This window comes from Ammospiza caudacuta, chromosome 15 (genome assembly GCF_027887145.1).
Source record: "Ammospiza caudacuta isolate bAmmCau1 chromosome 15, bAmmCau1.pri, whole genome shotgun sequence".
In the NCBI taxonomy this organism is placed as follows: Eukaryota; Metazoa; Chordata; class Aves; order Passeriformes; family Passerellidae; genus Ammospiza; species Ammospiza caudacuta.
In genome coordinates, this window is record NC_080607.1 from 4294100 (window position 1) to 4321152 (window position 27053).

The following is a 27053-nucleotide window of genomic DNA, read 5'->3' on the forward strand; positions in this document are numbered from 1 at the left end:
GATGTGGGAGAACTTCTGTGACTAATGTTTGCTACTCCCAGCCAGAATCCACAAAAACCAGTAACATATCCCCTGAAAGCTGGATCGTCTGAGTAGGGTCCTGCAGCTGTCCACACAGGTAACCGTGCCACCATTTCAACCACCCCACCTCACTAGAGGTCAGCCCTGCAGATCACTGCTGCTTTTTTGTCATATTGCTCAAACGCACTCCTTTAGGCTCAGTTTGGCAGGGCTCCTTTCTGCTTGGCTTGATGGGTTCAGCGGGATTGGAGTCACTCCCATTGCTGGACTGTTCCCTTCCAGCAGCCTCCTCCTCGCCAGTGCTGTTGGTTCAGAGCTGCGATCAGTTTGCATTTTCACCACTGTCCCTTTCAACGCCCTGCCCTGTTCCATAGTTGTGTACTGAGAAAGCAGGAGGGGAACCGGCAGGAGGGGAGCAAAGGGACAGGGTCCTGCAGGGGTTGATGCTGACAGTCCCTTCTCTGGAGAAAGAGGCAAAATGCCACGCTTCAGATGGGGCGCCTGGCTTTCCCTGCTGAAACTGTGTGTGGTTCAGGAGGGAAAAAGTTATTCTATACCATGATGTGCATGGTATAGAGTAACAGCAGCACTAAGCTCTGGGCTTGTCTGCAAACAGGATGCTGACTCAGTCTGTCAGGAGGGAACATGGCCTCCTCTGCCTTTGTACTGGAAGTTGCTGTGCCTCAGGGGAAAAGTGATGCCAGTTTTGACCCATCCCTCAGTTCTTCAGCCCTCTCAGTAGGAAAGACCCTTCTACAGGGTCCCCTCCTATAGAAGAAAGGGGGGTGATGCAATGTGGGCAGGAGTTTGCTGTACCTTTCCTTATCTCCCAGGGCAGCATCACCCACCATCACTGTTGATTCTCCTGCAAGGAGGGGAGGTGGGAAGGCGTTCTCCATTGATCCATCCCTAGATGAGGTTTATGTAGCAATCTTGGGGCACCTTGAGCCTGCAATGAATTAAAGGGCAAGTGCTGAGAAAAGCATGGAGTAGCAGCTTGCATGAGAGCTAACAGGCTACTTGGATATGCAAGACTCTTTCAGATTACAAGGCTCATACCAGTAAGCTGACGTCTGCAAAATGTGCTTTCTTGGAAGCAGAAGATTGGGCATCGTTTCCTTGCACATCTATCATATGTTTTCTCTTCTGTGTGAGCAAGGTTAACTGGTTATAATGCAGAGTTTGATTTCCCTAGTTGAACCTGACACCCAAGGAGAGATTTCTTGCCTTTTGCTAGCTTGTAAAATGGGGAGCAAAGAGCTGAGCCAGAAGCAAATGTTCTCAGGTGGGATCTAATGCCATTGCTGGGATGTCTGGTATACTAACAGCATGAGCACACTAAAGTTTTCAGCTCTGTTGTCTGTGTTGTTCTTCAAAAACAACCTCAAGCATGTCCTCCTCTGCTCAGGAGAAATGCAGCTGCGTAAACAGAGGGTGAACACACTGAGTGCTGTTGGTAGTATTTGACATCTTTATAGTTACTTGCACCCAAGACAGTTCCACTTTTGTCTCTTAATGCCAGTGCAAAAATAGTGGTTTTCTTTCCTTCATGTTTGTCATTCTGTGATAGATGGAGAGGCCAGCAGAGACCAGTGTAGTCCCCAAGAGAAGTCTCCTGCAAGCCCATCCAAGAAAGATCTGGGGGAAGGGATTTCATTCTGGTTTTAGTTATACTTTGTGGTCGAGGTTTTTTCTTTTAGTAAACTGGTTTTTACCACCTTTCCTCTCTTGTGCCTTATATCAGCACCGCTGAATTTGTTGTGCCCCCTGCCACATCTCAGTGCTGTGAAACCCTCAGCAGCCTCGAGAAGAAGAAAGAAGCTCTCCAAACCTGTTCCCTCTGTCTCTATGCCCATGCCACCCCTCCCTCAGTGCCCCACAGCTTGCTGCTACTCTTCCAGCTCTTGCCGTGGCTTGGAGCAACCTTCTCTAGACATCAGCCTTTGGCCTCCCCAGGCAGTACAGGAGGGTAGACCTCCTAGGGAAATGGCAGCTTCTTGCAGCAGGGTAAGGCACTGGAGCCATTGACCATCTCTGGAGCCTTCTGGGGAAGCTCCTCTGCCCATGCTCTTGCTCCCATGTTGTCTTTCTGCCACTCATGCCTTTCTGTGCTCTCTGGGGCTGCCCAGCCCAGTGCTGGCTCTGTTTCTCCCTTGCTGGACAAGGACAGCAAACAGCACTTGCCTCACAGCTCCAGACTCATCCTGAGCTCTTACAATCCCGTTAGGAAGCAAAATGGACTCTCTTCAGGGGAAATGATGGCCAAATTATCTTTTCACACACTGGAAAGCTCTGCAAAGGATGGATATACTCTCTTGGTCTCACAGTCCAGCCTGAGGTTGAATGCAGCATTTTGGAAGTGTACTCTGAGCCACTGCAGCCACGCTGAGCTTTTCTGGAACTCCAAGGTAATGGGTGAAAAAGGGCTTGGTGGAGTGCCAAGGCCTGAAGAAGGCAGTCTTTCTGGGAGGCTGTGTGCTGGTCTGCAGCATTTCAGCACACTGCAGGTCAGGACTGTGAGCAGGCTCTGCTGTTCCCAGCCCTGCTATCCATGCAGTACCAGCCCCTTTACTCCTCTTCCCCTGTTTCTCCTAAGGTCAGCACTCTGAAACTGGAGTTTCAGAGTGCTGTTTCTGAGGTTCTCTTTGCAATAACAGGCTATCTTAAAATCCTCTGTAAGAAAGCCACCTTCTCTAGGAACATTCTGTCCCCCAGAAGAGGAAGGTGAGGTTCCGTTCTCCATGGGCAGTAGATTGTGCTGCCTATCCCTTCCTCACCCACCGTTCCCACAGCTCAGCATCCTTGACTGGGAAGGAGCAAGGGCTTGGTGTTACAGTGCCAGGAATATGTGCTGGAAGAGCAGTGAGAGGGAATGTGTGATTAGGTGGCTGTAAGAGTACCTCTGCCTCTTCCAGCTCTGGTTTGTTTCATCATGGGCTCATGGATCTCAAGGCACAGCATAAGTAATGCAACTGTTAAGTTTTCATAAGCAAGAAAGACCATCAGAATCCCTAATACAGGCTTGTTTCCTGCTTGTGCAGTTGACCTTGGGGTAGGATATACAAACACAATGTTCTTTGCACAACTCTGCAGAGTTTTTGGTTTGGGCAGGTTGTATCCCTGCCTCCAGTGTGGGAATTAGGGGCAGAGCAGCAGTGCTGCTGCAATACAAACATCCCTGTTCACTCACCTTTGTCATAGCACCAGGAAAACAACTACTAGAAAGAGCAGAGCTAAGGTGCAAGGCCTTTTCTCCAGGCTTCTGGGAAGGAGGAAAACAAACACTGAAGATCTGGAGCCTGGGAAGAGCTACTAGATATGCTGTTGGAGCTAGGTGCAGGCTGGGAAAATCAGTGCCAAGTTGAGGCCTTTATATTGGAGCTGCTTGAAAGCATTCCTCACAGGAACAGTCCCAGGGTATCCATCAGAATCTCTGCTGCTATTGGCTGAAGAGCTCGGCTGAGAGGCTGCATTGGGACACTTCTCCACCACTGGCTTTGCTTTTTGTCATGGCTTTCACAAGGACAAGACTGAAGCTTCGTGCTGGGAAGTCAGGAAGTCCCTGTTCTCTTCTGCTTGGTTCTTCCCAGCAGCCTGGGAATTGGGTTGAAGGAAGCTATATCCAGACATGGCCCCAAGAAATCATTCATGGCTGTGGAAATGGCCTTTTCAAGACAACTTTGTCTTTTCTGTGGTGGTGCTTCTTTCCTCTCATCTCTGGCAGCCAGGGAGGCTGTAAATGGCATGATGTGTCCATGATGAGACTGATGGGCGAGGTGGGGTACTGTACACATTTAGAAGTTTCTCTTCACCATCACATTCCTGGGTGGGGGAGCATGGTGGCAATTTGATGACATGGGAGTAGCACAGCTTCGCAGTTTCCCCTGACCTCTGCAGGGCATCTAGGTGCTTTGCCTCTTACCACTGTCCATGGTAGCCTAGCTGTGGCAATCCCACATGTTTCTGCTTTTCCTCAAAAAGAAGCAGTGTCAGTGGGTGGCTCTGCCAGCTCCAGGGAGGTGCAGCAGTCCTGAGCAGGCTGGCTCCCAGTGTGCGCCTTGGCCTAGGCCTGAAGGAAGGGAGCATGGGCTGCATGTTGGGACATGGACTACAAGTGCCAAAATCCTGCTGCAGGGAGGCAGAGCCACTTCTTCATTGCCTTGCTGTGGCTGTCTAATTTGTCTTACTGTCCTGCCATCTGGGCTCAGGGTAGGTGCAGAGAGAGTCCTGTACCAGTGCAGAGCTCCTGCTGCTCTCCATCATGTCCCACCCATGTGGCCAAGTCTGTGCTAAAGGCCCAGCGCATCTTCTGTCCTGGGCAGGCCCAAGGTGAGGGATGTCCCTGATGAAGGGACTCTGGGCAGTGAGGAGCTGTTGTGCTTTGGAGTGCCTTTTGCCCTCTGGCTTGCTGGGGCTCACAGGTAGGTAGCTTGCCTCTGCAGGAGGCTATGAGCACAATATCTTCTTTTTTTTTTCAGATCAAATCCCTCATCACTCATCTGAGGACTGAAATCTGGGCTGTGCTCTTTATCACAGATGGAGGGGCAGAGGTTTTTGCCAGTTGAGGTCCCACAGGGCCCTAAAAGTTATAATGACATGCTGGAGCAGGAACCCATCTCTGATGGGCAGGTTGGTGATGTTCTGCAGATGCCCAGGCCCACACCTGAGCAGTGACCGACAGGGATGTTCCCAGTGCTGCTCTGTGGGTGTGAATTGGGACCGATGGGGCAGGACGTGGTGCCAGTGCCTGCTGTATGGACAGGGAGGGGCTCCTTCCTGTGTCTCAGAGCTGAGCAAGGAAGTGGCAGAGCTTCAGGCTCAGTTCCTGGTCATGTGATTTTCTGGTGCCAGACAGTAGCAGTGTGTGATGAGCCTGGATGGAGGGCACAAGTCTGGCCATGCTGTATCTGGCTGAGGTGGGTCTGCCAAGCCTTGGCTGAGTGGATGGTTCAGCTGTGCACAGCTAGCTGGGCCTGCAGTGCTGCATGTCTGGGAGAGGAAAAACTTCAGGAGGTGGCTTGTGATATGTGGGCGTCCAGCACCTTTCCACAGAGCACAGGGTTATTTTCCAGGCCTGCCATAACTGGAGGTTTTGTAAGGCAGTGGGACACATCTGCACCTTTGGGCTATCCTTCTGCAACCCAACAACTGGATAATGCTGGTCCAGATGCAGTGATGGTTGCTGTAGGGTTGAGCTAAAATATGTCCCAGTCACACACTTGTGGCCTGCCTGCTGAGTCAGGGGCCTGTGGAGTGTTCTGTCCTTTGCCAGTCTCTCTTCTGTGCCATGAAATGAGAGACTGGCAAAGTGTCTCTCACTGATCCAGCCATGGAGCTGTCAGAAATTCTCATTTAAAAGCCTAGAAGGTGTTGCTGTTCTGGTTCTTCCTATTAGTCCACGCACTCTTTGAGAAAGAGTCTGGTCTTCAGATTGAGACTGAAGCTTGAGTGTGCCAAGGGGAGATGCCTTGATGCAAGGAGCAGGCCGTGTCCCCAGGAGGAATACTTGGTGGAGCTAGGTGTCATCCTGAATGCCACTCTCATGGTGCTGTTACTGCTGGTGGTTCCATGTGTGCGTCCTCACTTGGCACCGCTGGCGCTCAACCCCTGCATGAGGCATTGTGCCCCAGGAAGAAGCATGTGGAGGACAAGCCACTGAGGGCTAAACAGGAATGGGAGAGCAGGGGCTATGCTGGATGGTGGCTTGGGCAGATGGAGAGAAAATGTCAAATTTGTCAGTGTTTCCCAAGCTGCTCTTGGCATAGGGCTTAGCTCAGCATTGGGCTGCAGTGCTGTGAAGAGAATGAAGGTGGAGGCTCGGAGACAGGCTTTCCTCATGGCAGTTGCATCACCATCTTGAAGTAGTGTCAGGAGCTCCCTTAAAATAAAATCCTTGGTGCCTCTGTGGGAGGTATATAAGAGGCCCCAGAGCAAGAGGGGCCCCAGGGTTCAAAGCAGAGGACCTTTGCTGGCCACAAGCACCAGAGAAGGTTGACCTTTTCTCAGCCTTCTCTGGCCACACCTGAGTAGTTGCACAAGAGAGCTGCGGGAAAGGAGCCAGCCCTGCAAAGACAGAGGTGCAGCAAGTGTGATCAGTGTCATGAGGCCTTTGAACCCTGGCCAGGGGTCAGGCACTGTGCCCATGACAGGGCAGTGCCAGCCTCGTCTGTGCCACTCATGATGCCATTGTATCAAGATGGGATTCACGACACATTGCCAACAGAGAGCATGTTTTGCCAAAAATATGGTAAGCAGTGGATAGGGAAGGAGCACACCACTTCTTTAGGAGGGCAGTGATAAGGAACAGATGTGAGACATTAGCTGTTGGACAGAGGATGTAGGGAAGGTGACCAGAGTGCACCAGGTGAAATAGGACACCCACAGTGATGGGGGGCAGGTGTAGGGAGAGCAGGGGGTGCGCAAATGCACTGGCAGGATAACCATGGGGGAAGGACAGGCAGAATACCCCAGGGAAGCTGTGCTGAAGGAGGTGGCTGGCACCTGGCCAGGTGAAAGTGCTTTAGAGAGCAGGAGTGTAGCAAGAGGGCTAGTGTCCACATACCTTGGGATTTGGTAGGGAAGGCACAAGAGAGCCAGACATGGTGGGGGCACCTCTGGACATGCAGCAGAAGTGGGTGTGTCTGTCAGCACAGAGGCCATAGAGGACAGGTCAGCAATGTGGAGTGGGGAGCAAGGTCAAGGTACAAACAGCAGAATAGCTATGAAGGTGTTAGGGGAGCATCTCCTGTCTCAGATGGAACACATGCAGTACACGCTCAGGTCTTACCCAGTGATGGCTGGTAGCAGATATATGGAGGTAGGGCACAATTCAAATGGAGGTAGGGTCAGATTCAAGTGGACCTTCCTGGGGACTGTGATGCCTTGGAAAACCTGGAAGTTCAGCTGGTTTAATATCCTTTCTATTCCCTTTTACTCAGAGCTCACAAACACAGACTGGCTGTGGTCACAGCCTGACAGCCGGTGGTTGTTGCTACACTGTAGAATATATCCTGGGAACTGGGGTGTTGCAGTGGGCATGTTGGGTTGTGGTGGATCCCGAGTGCCGCCACAGATCAGAGGTGACACTCCCAGCAGAGGAGGGTTTCACAGCCATGGGAGCTGAGCAGGGCCGGTTGGTGTGGTCAAGGGTACCAGATCCTAGTGCATCTGGACAAGATTGGGTGGAGACGTGGCAGGTTGCGTGGAAATGTAAGCTGTGAGTGGAGAATGGCCACCCCCATATGCCTCCCATAGACCTCATAGGTTTTTCTACAAATAAACGCATATCTAGAAACTTACATAAAAAAATAGCATGGTCTGGAAGGACTGTCATAGTTGGATAATCTGAAGGCAGGTACTTCAGGGGACTATTCAGGCACTTTGGGACTAACAGTTTGGGTAGACATAGAAGGTACTTCAGTAAATATAATTCTTAAATAATTGTGTGTATTTGTATCTTTCTTCTTTTAGGGAGACTCCTACCCACTGGCAGCCTCTGTCAGGGACGAAAGCAGCCTTGTTGGTCAAAGTGAACAGTTTGAGGCAGATGCAGAACTTTTCAAACAGTTCTCTTCAGCTGCAGGGTACTCCAAAGCCCAACAGCCCAAAATCTCTTCCGAAACGAGCTGTATATGCTCAGCCTCAATCCACATCCCAGAGCCCTGGAGCCACAAAGCAAATGCCTACTGGAGAAACAAAGCAGTCTATGCAGATCAAAAAGACCGAGAGTGGTGGGTTTTGCCTGGTGATGATGAATGGTCCTACTTCTCAAACACCTCCAAGAAGCCGGACAGGAACCCCCCAGCCTGCATCCCCCACATATGCCTCTCCTGCACCTATATATGATGAGCCATCTTTAGAGTTGCCAATTTATGATGAGCCACCAGTAGATATGGACACTGAAAGCATTTGTGTGAGTGGGATGTCTCCACCAAGGTCACCAAGCAATAGCTTAAAAAAGCAGGTGCAACCAACCAAATTTTTGCAGCATCCCAGTATTCAACAACAGCAAGTTGCAAAGAAGCATGCAAGAAATCCCTCTTCCACTGAATACAGCCCAGCTGGCAGAGAATACATAAAACATATGGTTAATGTTGACCAATCTGCCAAACTCTCCCACTCTTCTGTTGCAACAACAGATACCTCCACTAAACTGCCTGGTCAGCTTGCTTCAAAGGACAGCTTCAAGGAGTCTTGGAGGATCTTGGAAGCAAATGTTCTCAAGAACATGGAACTCCACCACAGTCGGCAAAACAGCCTGCAGACTCAGGAGTACCCAACTGGCCATCAGGATTCTGGTTATTCAACTGGTCCTTCTCCAAGCTTGAGAAAAAGGAAGGGAAGGAGGCAAGGAGCAGGTCAAGCAAGACCTGGCTCTGTGGGCAGCAGCAGTGAGCTCACAGCTCTGAATGATAAAGTGATTGCTGAGATGCGTGCTGTGGTGGGTAGGTCAGCAGCTTGCAGGGGAAGCAAAGGCAGCCTGGATGCTGAGGGCCTGGAGAACGGTGTTCCAGCAGAGAGCAGCAAGGTCAGGTTTCAGTCTGACCGCTTGAAAAAATCCATCAGCCAGAGCTCCAGGGATGATGTCGCAGCCAGCAATAGGTCTCTGTACAGACAGGACCTGGAGATTAGGGAATTCTTTCCCAGCAGTGTGGCTACTCCACAGGACACAATGAGGCAGAAGAGAACTTTTGAGAAAATAGATTCTTTAGAAAAGAATGTCACCAGCCAGACAAGCGTGACTTCATCAGGTGCTACACGCCATTCCTCCCAGGTGCCTCCCCATCTGTGCCATGTTAAATTTTTTTTTTTTTCATTGCTAGACTTGCTAGACTCATCATAGAGAGCCTGCTTCTGGGGGGTTTAATCCCAGGGGTATGCTGCAGGCAAGACACATCTGTTCCTGCAGAATAGCAAACAGGTCATAAAGCTTCACATCTTTGCTCGTGGAAACCCTGTTTGAGGCCAGTGGCTTGAGAGGAAGGAGAATTGTGGGATGGGGCTCACGTCCAGCAAGGCCTCAGCACTGTGGGTAGTTCTGCTCTGCTACTTGGGTAAATGTGCTTGCCTGATCATGTTACTGTCACTCATGTCTTCCCTTGTATGTACTTTCTTCACTGGAATGATCTGAGTTGGTGGGTATGGCATCAAGATTTGCATAGCCACATGACAGCAATTCCTCTTTTTCTCTCTCTCCTTTTTCAAATGGTTCCTCATAATGCTATTCTCCTTCCCAATTCCTGAACATGGAATAGCAGTATTTAGAAGATTGGTGTCAGTGGCTCTAGCATCTTGTTGGAAATAGCTATTTTAAAGCCCCATTAGTGTGCCTGCACAAGGGGAGTAGTTTTCTCTCTAATACAGCACTTCTGCAGGATTATTTTGCCATCTTTTTTCCTACTTGGATTCAAAGGAATGTCCTGCTTCCTGGTTTTAGTTCAGATTTAGGTTCTTTGTAGATAGTTTTATATCTCCTGAAGCTTTTTCCCTTTTTTGTCTTTGCTCACTCTCTGTTCCCATTTTGAACAAGCAGGATCTCTACATCAATTTGATAAGGCAGAGCTGACAATCATCCTCCATGCTGAAAGTGGCTTCTTTTTTCTAGTTTTTCTTCTGTTTGCTGGTACAAAGTCTTTCATGAAGAAACTTGGGAAAGCTCCTTGACTATTCCAGATTGCTCCAGCAGACCTGTGAGGTGTAACTTTTCTTTGAAAGCCAGGCTGACAGCTCTCCGCTCTATCAGATTTATCTGTGTGTGTTCTCTTTATTGCTATTTTGGATCAATAAGTGCCTTGCTTTCATCTGAAACCTTTTGGAAAACTGATATCATGTTCCCACTTTTCAGGCACAGAGACACATCAAGTTTACGTGACTTACATGTTACTATTAATAGTTCAACAGTTTCATTTCATAGCCTCTTTAGACTTGGTAGGAAACTGCTCTCCAGTCTTCTGGCTGTATTACACCTTGTTACATTGACAGGGAGAGCTGAAACTTGATTATGCACAAGAGATGGTGGGTTGGGGATAGGCTGTGAATATCCTTGAAAGTGAAGAAAAATAATTTATATGTGGTAGTATGGAGAAGCAGAAGATTAAAAGAGACAGATGTTGTGGTAGAGGCAAAAAGAGTCAATTAAAATATTCACAAAAATACTCAAGAGTCCAAGTAAAGAAGGGAGGAAGTTGCAGAAAATTTGGCAGCAGAATCACTGCCTCACCTGAGAATAACATCCAGTGGCTTGAGTGAGCAGTAATGTTTTGTGCTGGGCTTGTATGATAGAGAGGAAAATTGGGAGATAAGAAAACTCAGTATTGGAGGAGGGTGGGCAGAAGTTCTGGGACAGGCTAAGCAGAGGTGGCTGTGAATGAGATGTGAGAGAAAAGCCACAGAGAGAACAGAGGAGAGAACCCAGAGCTTCCTGAACCTCAAGATAGTATTAGGAGGTGACTCCTCAGAAGTAACATGCTGAAGGAGCAGGTAGGGTGATAGAAGGGAAACCAACTCCAGACAGGTAAGGTGGTTTGAAGGAGACTGAGGATGTTGAGATGGCAGAGAGCTGCAAGTGGGGATTTTTAGTCAGTGTGTTGAGTGAATTCAGAGGGTGAGGAGGTAGAGGAGTAACTCAAGGGATAAAAAGAACAAAGTAAAAAACCAGGAGAGATTATTGTGCCCCAGGCTGGCAGTGAGGGGTGGAATGTGATGTGTGCTAATCCCATCATCCGCATACAGAGACATGTGGGGTGTGAGATGGGAAAGGGTTGGACTGCAGAAGCCTCTGTCCTGAATTCGGGAGTTCCTCTATACTAAGAAGGAAACACTGACTTGCTCTAAACTTCTAAGAACTAATGTGTATTTTGGGGTTAACTGTAGAACACTGTCTTATCCTCCTCCTGGGCTTCTGGAGCTCCATTGAAACTGAGGAGTGCAGAGATACTTGTTTCCTTGATGTGTCCTTGGTGCCACAGAGCTGTGCTGCTGCTCTGGAAATTGACTCAACTCCTGTCTATCCCTGTAAACTCAGCAACAGCTGGGATGCTCAGCCCTGTTGCTCCATGTCCTAGCACTTCCCTTAGGGACAGCATTAGTGTGTGGCTGTGCCAGCCAGGCTCTTTCAGAACTACAGGTGTTATCCACCAATTCTACATGTACCAAGTCATGTTTGTACAGATTCACCACTGTGCAGTTGCTGGCAGCTTCATGTCTCACTGTGGATAATTTTCCTAGCCAGGTAAGGAGTCACCTAAGCTGCTTTTAACATGTCTGTTCTTCTTTGCAGCCTGAGACGATAGAGCTGGAGCCCAAGCAGGAGGGCAGCAGCCAGCGTGGTGGCTGTGTGGAATGCCATTTCCCTTACAGCACCCTACGGAAGCCCATCTCTCAGAGCAGCATGGCAGATTGGGCTTCCAAAAACCTGAACATGCACACACAAGGCATCTTCCGACGAAGGATCTCCATCTCCAACATGCTGTCCTGGAATGGTGGCTCCATTAAAAAGCCAATGCTCATCACTAGCAACCGGACCATCAAAAAAGAGGCATGTGAAATGTTCAAACTGGTGCAGAGCTACATGGGAGATCGTCAGACTCGCATGGACCGCAATCACGTGGCGTTGGTCACGGTCACCAAGTGCTGGAGCATGCAAGGCTTGCGGGATGAGCTCTACATACAGCTGATCCGGCAGACAACAGATAACATGTGCTACCGAAGCCTGGCGTGGGGCTGGGAACTGATGGCCATCAGTCTGGCCTTTTTTTCCCCATCACCCAAATTTCAGTCTTACCTGGAAGGTTACATTTACCGCCACCTTGACAGTGATGAAAAGAGTAAGTGCCTCATGCACCTCCTCTGTATGCAGCAGCATCTTTGTGAGTTGTACCACATAGCCAAGGTTGTCTGGGTTTTAAAAGTACAGGTAGTTCCCCAGCTAGTGCTGTGGGCTCTGTTAGTGAGAGCACAGTGTACTGGCTGAGTTCATCTTTCATCGGTGGGATGAAGCTGCCACCAGCTCGTGTCTGGCAAAAAATTGCAAATCCCAGACTGTGCTTACCTCACCCGTCAGCACTGAAATGAGCTGATGTCATCCCTCCAAAGGCAGAGCTTTTCTGTGTTCTCTGATGACATAATTTGCTTTTAAGATCCTTGAAGCTGGCAAAATAAAAGGATTGTTAGCATCTAAATTTTTAAGGGAGCCATTGCAGACACTGAGAACAGACCTTGCCTGTTTGGGGATCCTGAAGAACACAGGCTTTTAGTGTGAAGAGATGAAATTTATGTGTCTTTCAGAAGTTTGGGGACCAGCCCAGCTTATATTCCGCTATTACCCCAATTTTAAATTGCTATAGCATCTGGTTGGAGAGGGTGGGGGGATGGGGTGTGAAGAATAGAAAAAAAGCAAAGTACCAGCTTGGAGAGTATTAACTGGTATTTATTGGCTTATTTCCACTATTTCAGCCACATGCACTGTATCTTGTCCAATCTCAGGCCAGAAACTAGACACCTCTTTTCCTCTTGATCTCTGGGGACCTGCTGTGTTTGAAGCCCCCCCAGATCTCCAGGGTGGCTACTGGAGTTCTGCCCCTGCTCATGAGCATGGCGGCAGAGGTCGGACCAAGGGGCAAGTGCTACACTGGCAATATTTGCCTTCTTTTTTTATGATTTTAGCCTTAATGTGGGATTTCTTCACTGAACTGCCTGTTGTGCAGCACTAATTTAAGTCTTATAAAGATTTTCAGCCATTGTCACTTCTGTCCAAAAACATTTCCTCCAGCTGTGCTTTGTCTAGAGTGCAGGCAACAAGGAAGAGTATTCTGAGATATTGAGAAGATGGTTCTTTTGCTGGTATTTAGCAAGTTTAATTAGGTATAAACTTTTCAACTGTTTGGCCATTTGGAGAAGCTGAATGTTCTGAGCCCTCATTCAGGTTCATTGGGAGCTGGCTGTGGTGCAGGACCTTTCCCCTGACGGAGCTTCTTATTGCTGGAGTCAGGCTGGCTGCCATATCTCAGGGCAGTTCTGTGTTTTGCTATTTTAGTATATACCACATTATTAATTGAGACTCTATTCTGAATTTTCAGTTGCCCAGCACATCAAGGAGCTTGTGGATCTGAAAAACAAGAAGATCACAAAATCCAGGAAAAAGAGAAAACAAAACACAGAGGATGAAGGTAGGGAGAGGCACAGGAAGCTGAGAGAGAGGTCCGCGCTGACTTTAGGCAGGCAGCAATGCTGAGCTCTGCTGAAAATCAAACCATTTCTTTAAATACAGAGACTTGGGTTTGGGAAAATTTATCTGGTGGCAGGCTGGTGTTCAAGATTAGATCAGAGCATGGATCAGCAGTGCGAGTGGCAGCTGGGCTACATTTGGGACAGGTGGGGGCCCTTTCCATCACAATTGTGCAAGTTGTGTGAGGGATTTTAAGTTGCATGCAGATTTGGTGCTGTAATTCCTCTGATCTGTGCATGCCACATTTCCTGGAGCATATTCTGGTGCTAGAAGCCAGAAGCCATATGAGCCAATGTGTTGAAAAGAACCTGTCTCAGTTGTCTTAATGGATTTTGTAAATCACTGCCTAACCTGAGGCTCTTTCTGGAGGATGCTGGTACTTGGTGAAGGACACTGTCTTTTTCTCTCCAGAACTGGCTTCCCTTGCCCACACTTTCTGGGCTCTGCAGCCCAGGGCTTGCCCTGGTATCTGTGCGGAATGAACAAGAGCTCGCACATTGCTCCAGACTTAGTTTAATTGCTGGCTGCAGGATAACACTTTATCTGGCTAAAGCCTTACTAGGCAAAGTCCATTCAATATTTTTTATATTGCTTTCAGGAAACTTCAGTTAGCCCTGTGAATTCCTCTCAGGCAGCAGTTTATATCAATTGACTTCCGTGTTTTTAATCTGTGAGAGCTGGAGTCCAGCTTCCCGCATTCCTGAGCACTCCCAGCAGACAGCTGCTGCCTATGGTGGCTTCCCTGTGTCACTGCTGTGTCACCCTGTTTCATGAGGCAGCTGCAAGTCAAGGGGTAGGGATGAGGACAGCCCTGGGTTGTAGCTCCTGCACTAACAGTGTTCATTGTTTCTCTCTGGTGGGATTCAGAGCAGAGACCTGCAATTGCATTGAAGGATTATATTTCTGGTAGGAATATGTGTTTTTTCTTTCCTGTTCAGGCCCAGGAGAGTTCAGGCCATTCTGAGCCTTTGAAAATTAATTTTGCATGTGCTCCGAGGGACTAAGACATCCTTATGAGACAACTCCATGGAGATTGTTCTGTTCAGCAGGCCATGATGTGGGCTGAGTGGGCTGTTCTGTGCAATAACGTGTCTAAATTGTGTGTGCTGGAGATGTGCTTAGGAAAACAGATGTAGTTTTTACCTAAAAACAAACATTAAATTTAAAATTTAAAACAAAATACAAAAACCAACAGTTAGACTCTTTGTAGGTCCCTTCCAATTCAGGATTTTCTATGTTGCCTCTGATACGTATTTTTAGATACATATATATATATATATATATATATAAAATGTTATGAAAAAGGCATGCTAAGATAACTTTATAGAGTTTCCAGAAGGAAGCACTTGAAAGTCAGCTGTGCCTGTGTACCTGTGTGGCCTCAGCTGGGGCTCTGGTGACAGGTCACACACACTGTTACCTTTCATAGAATCATGGAATCATGAAGGTTGGAAAAATCCTCTAAAGTAATTGAGTCCAGCTGTTCCCACAGCACTCTCAAGGCCACCACCAAATCATGTCCCGAGGTGCCACATCGATATATTTTCTTAATACTTCCAGGGATGGAGGTTCCACCTCTGCCCTGAGCAGCCTGTGTTCCAGTTCCTAATTACCCCTGCAATGAAGAAATTTTCTCTTATATCCAATCTAAATGTGCCCTGGCGCAGCTTGAGGCTGTTTACTCTTTTCTGTCTTTCTGGCCCAGGAGGCTGCTCTGGCAGGGACCAGGCTATGAGTTGTTCTGCAGGGGTTTAACAGAGGACGCAGCAGGGGTGGCAGCTCACTCAAAACAGCTTTTTCGCAGTGACTGAAACTCTGAGGACTTTTCCTAGAGACTTGACTTTAGAATTGCACCTGAAGTAAGGGGAAATCTTGCAGGAACATGCCATGTTCTCTCTGCTGCTGGCTGGAAAGGTCAGGTTTTTCCCTGGAGCACCTACTTCTGGTTGACCAGCCCTGCTTTCCAGATGTGTGAGGGGTGGGTAGGATGCACCTGAAGCTGCAAGGCTGTTGTGAGAAGTTTCTTAGTGGCTCTGAAATACTAAGATGCTTACGGATGCTGTAGCATCAGTTTGGTGGGGAAATCCATAAGGAAATCAAATGCACTGACTTTGGTCAGAACTGAGTAGAAGATAAGTAGGCATCTATGTAAGTCTTTCAGTGAAAAGTTGAGTTGAAGCAGTGAATCCCCACACATGTGCACATACTGCTTTCAGTCCAGAAGCTCATAGGTGAATAAACATTTACCACCTGACATATACCCAAAGAAAGAATTCTGAAGTTTCCCACACTTGACCTCTGCAGTATTCATCTTCTAGCTTAATTCTCTGTGAATAAATGAAATATAAATGTGGTTCAAGGTCTTTTCATGCATGAATAACCTGTTGGCAGGCAGAAGAATAATGGGTAGGAATAAATGCTGTGTTTTCAGAAGGAGGATTGTCTGCTGATCCCACAGAAATGTGAGCTGGTCTTTGGATTTGTACAAGGAGACGAATAATGAGTTGACAGCTCAGTGTTGATAGAAAATTGTTAACAGCTATAAAAATGAAGGGTGCAGAGGGATCTGGCGAGAGTGACAAATGGAGCGATCAAGCAGCAGAGAATGTTGTGTCACCAAAAGCAATGTTTTTACATGGGGGAGAGGTCTCTAACTGCAAGTGCAGGGGGAGGTCCCAGTTGAGCCTTTTTGAGGAGGGAAAGACATTTTCCAGCTAGTATATGAATTTCTGTAAACACATACCCATTGCTAGGAAGTGGTCAGAAACCAAAAGAGAGATCAGGAGCTTGCAGGGAAGGGACAGAGAGCAAAGCAGCTCTTGGCTGTAGTCATGCTGTGCCTACTCTGTATGTCCTGCCCAGGGGTCCCTCCCAGGCTGATGAGTGAGGCAGGGAAGGTGACATGTGAGCTGGACGTGGAGGAGGGAAGAGGGGCGATGGTCAATGGGATGAAAGAAACTTAAGATTACCTGGGGAAAGCAAGAGGAAAATTTCTCACTGTGTGCCATAGCAGAGCTGAAAGCTGCCTGGTTTTGGTGTTGGGCAGCAGGCTCAGTAATGGCCTGTCCTGAAGCACAGAATGAAATCCCAAAGGGCTAGTACGTTGTTCAGATTGCCATGACCTTCCCAAAGAAGCATCTTGAAGAAGACATCTCAGGGGCACAGGCACATCTATGCTCATGCTGGGTGATTTCAGTTCTGCTGTGATCCAGGCATACAGAAGGAGAGATGGGGTCTTTGTGTGGGGTTCCAAGGAGAGCCTTTATTGAGCTGCTTCGTCAAAGGGATCCAGGCATGAGCAGCCACTCTGGCAGCGAAAGCAGGGTTTTATATAGGGATCCTGAGGGGCAGAGCAGAACACCAGGGCCAATGGCATGAGGACACAGGGGTGGAGGGAGTGGGAAGGGCCAATGGGATGCATTGAGTCTGCCCATCACAGCAAGGCCTGCTGGGAGAAACTCTTTTCCTTACCCTAAAAAGGGTGGTTGTGGCTTGAGGGGTTTTCTGTCCAGGGGAGTATTGTGGGTTCTTTCCTTGTTGGCCCACCAGCCCCCACAGTTCAGAGCATAAAGAGGCTTAGAAAGAAATGGGACAAATGCAAAGAGGGGAGGTCTGTCTCTTGATGGTTAATGGTCCAGGTACAACACTGCCTGAGGGTATTGCCCACCTGCTGTTAGCTAGGAGTTTTTTGAAGGGAGATACCAATTTTTAAGACATCCTGTATCTGTGTCTTATCTTGGTGACAGGTGCAGGCTGCTGGCTTGTCTGGCTCATGAACATGGCATTTCCCATATAGGGAATGGTGATCCAGAAGCATTGTTGGGGTGTAGAAGGAAACACTGGTGGTGTGAAAAAGAGGAGGTAAAGCAGTGCTGTAAAATGGATCCTGGGCAGATCTAAGCCAGGAGAGCAGCACTGCTGGTGTGAAGCCCAGTTTACCTGCTCAGGAGCACCTACCCCTATGCTATAGAGTGCAGTGAGATGGGATCCTGGTCTGAGAACCTGCTCTGGCTGTGCCAGGCTGAGATCCAAAATGCTGTGGTAGATCAGAGGAATATCTAGACAACAGCTTTCTGTAGTGCTAAAATACATATTCTATGGCCAGGTCCTAAATCCACACTCTTTGGTGAATTTTTAGGACTTTTTTTTTTTGCAGGAAAGCATTTAAGTCAGTTCCAGAAGGTATGTTCCTGCATGTGTCTAGTCTGGATTTTAACTTTTTCTAAAAGGAGATGTTCTTTAAGATGCTGTCCACATGTGTTTCTAGGCTGGAATATGGAGAAATATTTTCCTTTGAAAACTATTTTTCACTATGTGGGCTGTTAGTAGTCTTCTGTTCCAGAGCTCCTGAGGCTTCTGTGATACCACAGGGAATAACAGATCGTCTTGAATTTCTCAGATTCATTATGTGCTCACAGAATTGCCTTCAGGATTAGCCCTTTCCAGGCAGTGCAGATGAAGCTGCCCAGCCCTGCAGCAAGAGGCTGCAGGGAGTACCGGGCCCACATGTCTGGAGATGTCAGCGTGCGTGATGAGCTCAGTGCCGGTCGTCAGTCTCTAGCTGAGCGTTCTGAAAGCAGCAGATGGTTGGGACAAGTTGCTGGTTTGGAAAAGCTGAGGCTAAAGCTAAATTCTACTCCTCTCCCTCATGTGCCTTCCTGCAGCTCAGCATGTGCTTCCTGGCCTCTCCATTGTTGCCCATCCCACTCTGCACATGCCAGGAACACTTATGTTGGGGCAGATGGCTTCTGCTCTGGAGCAGGGAGACTGCATGGAAGCCATTGGTCTGTGCCCTCTGGGATGAGTGCTGCTTACCCTGTTCCTCAGGGCTTTTGCCTCTTTTTGGGCCATTCAGGTCTGTGGACAGTAACTCCTCCATCCTCCTGTGCACGTAGCAAGTTTATTTTTCAGTTACTTAAATTTGGTCAGCTTCACAGGTGACCCCAGCAGGCCCCATTGGGTCAGAGGCTGTACATGGTTGTCATGGGAGCAGGAGGCCTCGCTGCAGAAAGTGCTGGATGTAGGTTTTAGGCTTTTTCAGAGACTGGGAGCTTCCTGGGAAAATCCAAAATAGGTTTCAAGCAGATGTGTCTGACTGCTGCCCATGCATCAGCCATGCAGAATCTGCAGGACACCAGTTTCATTTGCAAACATTGTTAAGCTTTTAGGGTGATTATGTGTTTCATGGTCTAAATACAGTGTGAAAAAATAATTCTTATTATTAATTGTGAATGTGCTGTCTCCTGCAAAATTGCTGGGATGCAGAGACGCAGTCCAGCTTCTTCCCCTTCCCCTCTGAGAAGGGTGACACCTCTCTTCAGGGTGTGTCTCACATTGGACAGCAGAAGCTGTAACCTGGGATAGTAAAGCATCACAGGGCATCTCATTTGGTTTGTTTCCTTTTAATCCTTAGATATTCCCAGTGTAAGTCATGCCTAGCAGGATTTTTGCTTACAGTGAATATTTTGCATTAGATATTCCCTAGAGATAAATTCCCAAAACTGGCTTTCCTTCCCATTGCCTGTGGGGGATGGGAATGCTGTTGTACCTGCTCTGGTGTGGCTCCAGCTGTGAGGCAGATTGATGAAGGCAGGAGGTGCTTGTTTCATCGAGAGGAGCCAAAGACTGTGGTTTATCTGCTGGCTGAGAGGATAACACATCTCCCACGTCTGCTTAGGAAGAGTTTGTCCTCCCTCTGCATTAAGAGGATTTGAAAACGTCCAAGCTCCCAGTCAGCATACCTAAGCCATAGGGTGTGTGAAAGGCTGATGTGAAATGCCCAGCATCTGACTAGAATGTAGACTTTCACTGCCACAAGTATTTGAACTGTGCTGCAAGCTTTGGGCCTGGCAGGGAGTCAAATAGGGCAGATCTATTCACTGTTTTCAGTGAGCAGTTTTGGGTTTTACTTGAACAAGAACAAAAGGCCAATGGTTTTGGAAAAACTCTCTCAGCAGTCAGTGCTCTGTCATTGCAAACATTTCTCTTGGTGTCACAGGAGGATTATCTCTGTGAATGGTGGCTTGCACTTGCCTTCAGAGTACACTGAACCAAGCACAAACAGAGCAGGTGCTCTTGTGGAGGGCAGCAGCTTTTGAGGTACAGTTCCCAGGCTTTGGCGTGTCCCATTTTCCTTGTCTCACAGAGCATGCCTGAGCTGCTTGGTACAGGCTTGTGTTGGAAAAGGTTGCAGGCAGGAATGTGAGGAAATCTTCTGCAGATCTCCGGGAAGATAAGATCCCATCAGCTCCCCATGCCTCTTCTTGTGTCCTGAGGTCACTGTTGGTGCTGCCACTCTGTCCCCACACACCTTTCTCTGCTGCTCCTCTCTCGCTAGCAAAGGAACCGAAGTTCTCAAATAATAAACAACCTTGGCTGTGCCCAGCAGGCCAGGGCCTAGGCATGTGTGTGTGCCCAGGCTGTGAATGCTGAATGGGTGCCACGCGTGCAGTCAGGGTGGGGCAGGTGCGCTCCGGGTGCGAGAGGCAGAGATTTGCAGGAGCAGGGATGGGAGGTGCAGAGCTATGCACCTTCACTCTGGAGATTAATCTTTCTAAGCTCAAGCCCTGGCATGCACTGACACTGTCTGCCGTGGGACTGGGAGACTTCAAGGTGCTCAATGTAAGTTTTGGCAGTCCCGCCCTGCTGCAGTGGGCTGTGCATTGAGGGGGCTGCTTGTGCCAGAATGAGCTGCTGTGCTGGAGCTCTCTGAAGGGCTTCAGTGCATGGTGCTGTGGGCTGACCACTCATTTCCTCTGTCCCACCAGGTCTACCCATTAGCACCTACGCCAAGTACTGCTACCGGAAACTCCATAAAGTAGCCGTCACTGGAGGCAAAAAGGTGAGCAGTTGCCCTGGCTGCGGGGCCTGGGGGCTGCCTGGGGGACTCTGGTGGTCACCACTGATTCAGTGGTGGGAAATGGAGATAGAGTGAGCAGGGGAGGCTTGCTCAGAGTACATTTCCCCATGAATGTGTGGGAGAGGGCTGCTGTCCAGTTCCTGCCGTCCTTCTGGCAGACAGCAGTGCCTGCTGTGCAGGTATCTGCATGGCTGCCTGCTTCCTGGCCTCAGGGACAAAGACAAACCCAACACTTACCTGTTTCCAGGGTATAAGGAGCTGTCTGTGCACGGGATACTCATAATTTTGTTTCTTCAGGTGAGAGAAGAGTCTCCCTTTGCACTGAGAGCTTGGGTCTTGCAGCTGTTTTACTGCAGAGTTGTTCATTCCCAGTTCAAACAGTCATACAGCAGAGATGGGTGGTGCAGAGGGGAGTCTGTGCTCTGTGTTGTCTGTAATCTTCCTTTCTTCCCTCTGCATGGTTCTGCCTGTGGCCATGAAAAGTGGTAGATGGCCTGTCAGTTCTAGGTCACTGAGCCAGATCTGGTCATTGGGGTGTTTTTTTTTGGAAATTCCTTTGGGGACTCCCTGCCATCTGAACTTTGCATAGTGAACAAATTAGCTGAAATACCTTGAGAGGGGTGAAGGCTCCTGGCATCCTGCCAGGGGTAGGACAGTAAGCCTCCAAACACACATTGCACACAAGTGCAGCCCTGGCCACTGACCCTCAGAGGGCTCAGTGGGAGCTTCTCCCTGTCGTGTTCCCCACTTGGCTGCAGGATCACTGCTGAAGGCCACTGTGCTGGGCAGCCTGTTCCCCCTGTGACAGCTCTGTGCTTTTCCAAACTGCTGCCAGAGGACATTCAAATCCCCCTTTAAGTGTTGGTATTTGTCAGAAGCAACAGGTACCAATGCCTACTTTTCAGGTTTTAGCACCTCTGAGAGCAAAGCTTTCCCTGGAGTTGGAAATACCTGGAATTCCCATCTCCAAAGGACTGTTTTACACCTGTCGGTGGCTTAAGCACTCGCCAGATGCTGGGTTGGGGTATGGGTGCCCTCTGCTGATCTCACACAGCTGGGGCTGGGCTGGGCTCCACTCCATACTGCCTCCTGCAGCAGGTGGAGCTGCAGCCAGAGCAGTCCCCTTGCTGTGCAAAACACAGCAACAGAATCTCTGCAAAACCGGCCCAAATTCTCCAAAGTGGTCTCCTCTGCTCCTCCTGGGCCTGATGAATAGACCCACCCCTGATTTTAGGCAGCAGAACAAGAACCATGCTGCCAGGAGGCTGACAAGGTGCCCACACTGGGGGTCAGTCTTCTCTGTCCACTCACCATCCCCATCCCTGGGTCACTCTTTCTCTGTGGGCTGGCTGTGTCATGGCTGCACAAAGCTTTTCTCTGTCCTCAGGGCCTCCGTAAGCCAACAGTGGAAGAGATAACGCATGCCAGGAATGCCATCCTCACGCCATCGCTCTTTGGCAGCTCCCTGGAGGAAATCATGCTGCGGCAGCAGGACATGTATCCAGGGAACAAGCTCCCCTGGGTGCAGACACAGCTATCACAGCAGGTCCTGGCCCTGGGAGGGGAACAGACTGAGGGGATTTTCAGGTGAGCTTTTGCGGTACTGTGCTACTTTTGAGCAAACCGCATGTCAGTCATCATAGCCAAGAAGTCAAGATCGACCTCCACAAGCTTCCTCTTCCCTAAGAATAGCACTTCACTGTGGACTGGACAAAATCTGACTTTCCTCAGGTTCAAGAATCACCTCTTGTAGTGTCATTAGCTAGTTTGCATGTGTTAGCACAGAGGGGACTGGTGTAGGTGTGACTTAACTATGTGGACAACTCATCCCCAGGCAGGGTGATGAGCTTTCATCAGATTTGGCAATGGTGGTTAGCCGGTGTAGGGGAGGGAGGAGTTCCCTCCCTGGCATCCTGGCAGAGCTCTTTATCTCAGTGCTGCACAAGACACAAGGAGTCAAGAGAGACACAGAATCTGTGTGGTGAGCATGGGGGACTCTGCTTTGGGTTTGGGTTTTCTTTGTTGTTTTCTTTGTGTGTGGTTTTGTATTGCATTTAAGATTTGAATTAGTTTTTCAGTACCTAAACTTAAGATAGTTGTTAAAAGGCCCACTTTACCTTGTATGGGTAAATTTTTTGATAGATAGGTAGATAGATAACAGATAGATAGATGTGTGTATATATATAACTATATTGAGCCAGAGATGCTGCTCATCTTTGGTCTGAACACGCTGCAAAGAAGGCTGGTTACAGAAAATATTCACTCCTGAGAACAGAGATAGTTGATATCTGAGCTAGTTAGAGCCCCCACTTCAAGATGGTGTATAAAAATAAGCACCCCCTTCTCTCTGAGGAATTGCTGCTGTAGCTGCCACTGGTGCCTGAGGCCTTCTCCCTGCTCCCTTCTCCCTGAGGCCCCAGAAGCAGCTTCGGAGCCATGCTTTGCTGCCTCACCAAGCACATTGCCTGGCTCACTCAAAAGGACCTTTTCTGTGTCTCTGCAGGATACCAGGTGACATAGATGAAGTCAATGCATTGAAATTGCAGGTGGATCAGTGGAGAATCCCAAACAGTCTCAGTGACCCCAACATACCAGGTACAGGACTGTTGCAGGTGTGTTGCTGCAGCCTCAGCCACGGTACAGTGTGGAGGGGCAGGTGCAAGAGCAGCTCAGTGTGTGTGCTGCTGCTTAGGAAGGTGTACACAAGCTATCTGCGCTGACCGGGATTTTGTTCTGTGTCTTTTCACTGCATTTTGTTCTGTGTCTTTTCACTGCCTTTCCAAACACTGCCCATAGAGGAAACACTGGGTGTGGGGAGAAATCTCTGTCTGTGATGTAGTAAGGCTGTGCAAGCTGGGCAGAGTGGTGGGAGTCTTTCAGGTCTCCTTGTCCTCTTCTTTAGACAGTCCCAGAGCTGCTTCCTAGAGGAGCAGGTAGGTAGCAGCCAGTATTTGCCACTAACTGGTCTGCTTGGGTCCCTGAGCATTTCAGAGCCAATACTGAATCAAGGTGAAGCAGCACAAGCACAGAAATCGCTTCTCTGCCATCTCTCTCACTGCCATGTTTGCCCCTGAAGGGGGTGGGGAAGTGACCAGAGCTGTTCTCATGCACCTGCTTTCTGCCCAGCCTCTCTCCTCAAGCTGTGGTATCGGGAGCTGGAGGAGCCTGTGATCCCCCAGCAGTTCTACCAAGAGTGTATCAACAACTATGAGAACCCTGATGCTGCTGTGGCTGTGGTGCAGCTTTTGCCGGAGCTCAACAGACTGGTGCTGTGTTACCTCATACACTTCCTGCAGGTAGGCAGCCCCCACAGCCCTGCACTGGGGCCAGGAGCATGTGAGGCTCAGTTAGTGGGACAGCTGTGGCAGGACCATCAGCACAATTTTAAGATCTCTAATCTGTATTAAGATGGGATTGATGGAGGGGTGTTTGCTGGCCTTGTTCCTTATGGGAGCAATAAACCCTGATCCTGATCTTGTAGAGCCTGGGGTTGGTTTCCTGTCTGCCAAGGCTGCTGCTCTGTTGGTTATGTCAGAGCACAGTGCTCTTCCCTGTGGATGCGTGGCACTTGGGGCACTGTCCTTCAGGCAGGCTTTACGTCTGCTCTCCTTGCACCTTTTCTTGGGCCATGTGTTTGGACTTCCTTGCCCTTTCCCACTGCTTCATCTGAATGTGTTCTTGCTATCTGCAGATCTTTGCTCAGCCATCAAATGTGGGCAGAACAAAGATGGATGTGAATAACCTGGCCATGGTGATGGCCCCCAACTGCCTGCGCTGCCAGTCCGACGACCCTCGCATTATCTTTGAGAACACACGCAAAGAAATGTCTTTTCTCCGCATGCTGATAGTACACCTGGACACGAGCTTCATCAAAGGGCTGGTTTGAGCCACTGGCCCCACACTGCAAAACGTTGCTCTAAGGAGTTGCTAGATTAAGTCTTCTCCTCTCCACTTAGGTTTCTTCCATTGTCCTTACTGTTGTCATGCCCTGGGTTAGCCCTTCAGCATCTCCCAATGTATGATCACAAGGACTGGACATTTTTGGAAGGCTTGGTTCTGTCAGCACCAGGAGATCCTTGGGCATGCCAGGTCAGGTTTAGCAGTTCCTGGCCTTTCAGTGTGCAGTCCTCTTCCTGAGAGCCACAAGATTGGGTGCTCAGTGAAAGCACTGTGACACGTGTGAGGAACTGCTACATGCGGCAGTGAGACTCTTCATTTTCCTTCTGGAGGCAGAGTTGACTTGAGGTAGGAAAACATCACTCCTGTACTGTGGCAAGATCTGGTCTGAGGGAAGGTGCTGCCTCATCAGGAATAATCCTACTACTCTAGGGCCAGCCTTGTTCACCTCTGCAGACTGTTGGCTGGAGGTGTCAGAGTTGTTCTGACGTCCCACAATGCTGTTGGTGAAGGGCTGTGAAAGTGCAGAGGTTCAAGAACTGTAGGGCTGTGCAGCAGCATGTAAGACCAGCCCTGTGCTGAGTACCCACCCACACCATGATGCTGGGTACAACAGGAAGGCCACACACCTAACAACAAACAGGTAAACAACCACTTTGGCATCCTCTTAATGAGGGCCATATCTTCTGGAGCAGTGACCCCAGTGGCCTTGCAGCTCCTGTTTGCTACAGACAGCATGAACTGACACCAGCTTTGCTGAGGAGCTCCTGAGCCTATGCTCAGAGCAGCCTTCACAGCTCCAGCTCCTTGCACCCCCCTTCCTAATACCACATCCTTCCCAGACTACTCTGCCAGGAACTAAATACCAGTTTGACCCACCCTTCAGGCTCAGCCCAGGTCTAAAGAAAGCCCACAACAGTCAGAAGTGCTCCTGTGCTCAGGTACACCCTTCCAGGCAGAGCAGCAGCAGTGCTGTGTGCTTGAGAAATGCTGGTACTGCCTGTAGTCAACTGTGGTATCCATGCTCTTCCTTTGAGGTGTTTTCCTTGCTGGAGGCAGGTCTGCTGCAAAAATGTGTGTTTTGGGATTACTGTTGCAGTGCAAAGTCTGCCAGTATCATGCAAGGTTGCATTTGTGTTTCTGCATCCCCCTCCCTTTCCAGTGGGCACCTGGGATCATCCTCTCCAGACTGCAGTGGGGAGCTGAGCCCTGCCCACAGTGAGGTTTAGAGCTGATGCCTCAGTCAGTGCCAGTGTGGTGCCATGTGCAGAGTCTTTCTAAGAGGGTTCCCAGAGCCTATGTTCAGATGAGTTTGAATGAACTCCAGAACAGGAATTCAGTTTGTGCCCAGCTGAATAAAGGTTCCTCATACCAGATGACCCTGTGGTCCAGGAAATCTTGCTCCCGTGTCAAAATAAGCTTTGTCAAGCATGCCTGCGACATGTGCCAGCATTTGTTTCACATGCACACCCATCTCCATGCTTTGATGCCTCTCAGCTTGTTCTGTTCTTCTGTAGTGCTGAACAACTTGTTCTTCACATGTGAAGCTACTCCCCCAGAAGTGTAGAGACAGGCAGAGGTTACCAGCTCTGACATGCTGTCCTGAGATTTGAATTGCTGAACAAGCTCAGGCTGTCCTGTTGCCTGCCAAGGGCTGGAGCAGCCACGTGGGACCTGCCCTCCTTTGGGCTGCAGGTGTCTGTGTCTGTGTCAGGCTTTGCCTGCAGCCACTGCAGTGGTGATCCATGTTACTTCTTGCACTTAGCCAGTGGCAGTCAGTCAAACCATAGGCATTTGCTGCTAGTAAAAGTGAATGATTCTGGCAAGGGTTGTAAAACATGCTCATAAAAGACACTGGATATTATTGTCTTTGCCAACAGATTTGTAAATATCAATCAGTAAAGTAGCTTTTCCTCTGTTCTAATAGTAATAAATACAATCTTCATGGCTGTATCTTTTGTGAATTGTCTTTTTTGGGAATTTCTGCAGCATGATTACATATGCGTGGGGCTGCACATTTCAGCCTGGATGTCAGTGCTCTTGAGTAAGACTTGAGAATCAACATGAAGTAAGCATTTGGAAACCATGCTTTGGGCTGCTTCTGTTGTTCTTAATTCTCAGGCAACTACCAAAGGACACTTAATGAATCTTGGAAGAGAATGGTTTGAAACATGTAAGAGACAATACTGCTTTACACATATCTTCTGGAGCCTTTCAGGGTCATAAAGGTATGAGAGAAGTTTATGGGCAGTTGGAGGGTAAGAGGGATATTCTGCTTGTGTCCCTTCTCCAGCAGCTGGGAGTGCTGCAGGTGGACTGCAGGAGGTGGCCACACAGGCATCCTCTGCATGGCCTCCTACGGGGTCTTTGCTGATGCAGATGTAATTAATTGGGCTGTTAGGCTGACCTGATGGGGACATTTTTATGTTCAGACTAGAGCATTCTCTCATCTTTCCTTGCTGGTCATCCAAGAAACCACTGGGAGCAGTCTGTTGGTGCTCGAGACTCGTGCTGGTTGCGCAGTGTCGTGGAGCTGCAGGGCAGATGCCAGCTGTGCTACTTCAGCCACATAGGAATGACCCCAGGCTCTGGATTGTGTTGCTGGTGCTCTGGGGGGTGGTCGCTGTCTTGTCAGACTAGGAAAAGCTGCTGCACTTCAGACAAAGCCAATGAGGACTGTTCTGTCGCACCAGCAGTTAAGGATCACATATGCTGACCATACCACTGAGTTTTCCCACCAGTCTGGCTGGCAGAAGTGTTGTAGGTGGGCTGTGGGGCAATGGAACGCAGAAGGAAGACCAGGAACATTGTAACCTCACACAGCCCTTTCCTAGGGGGATGTCTGCAGCCCAATTTCTGAGTGTTCCCCAAAACTTTTCTGTGAAATGAGCTGATTTTTGCCAAATCAGAAAAGGCCACAAACCAAGTGCTTCAGCTCAGGCTCCAAGACTCAGGCTCATTCCTGCAGTCACCATGACCTGACACCTGGATCGGTTAAAGAAGTGATGGCCTTGGAACAAGCTTGTGGTTTGTTCTGGGCTTCTATGAGCA

General features: G+C 49.0%; 1 protein-coding gene across 1 annotated transcript in view; it reads left to right on the forward strand.

Annotated features, from left to right (window-relative positions):
• LOC131564257 (rho GTPase-activating protein 39-like) overlaps positions 1 to 26629 on the forward strand; it is a 59831-nt gene extending 33202 nt beyond the window's left edge. Inside the window, exons 3-10 of the mRNA XM_058814613.1 lie at positions 7492 to 8794; positions 11300 to 11846; positions 13098 to 13187; positions 20014 to 20087; positions 21493 to 21692; positions 22609 to 22700; positions 23232 to 23401; positions 23797 to 26629. Coding sequence (XP_058670596.1) covers positions 7492 to 8794; positions 11300 to 11846; positions 13098 to 13187; positions 20014 to 20087; positions 21493 to 21692; positions 22609 to 22700; positions 23232 to 23401; positions 23797 to 23991 — 2671 coding nt within the window. The 3' untranslated portion in view covers positions 23992 to 26629. The remainder of the gene's footprint in view (positions 1 to 7491; positions 8795 to 11299; positions 11847 to 13097; positions 13188 to 20013; positions 20088 to 21492; positions 21693 to 22608; positions 22701 to 23231; positions 23402 to 23796) is intronic.
• The last annotated feature ends 424 nt before the right edge of the window (positions 26630 to 27053 follow it).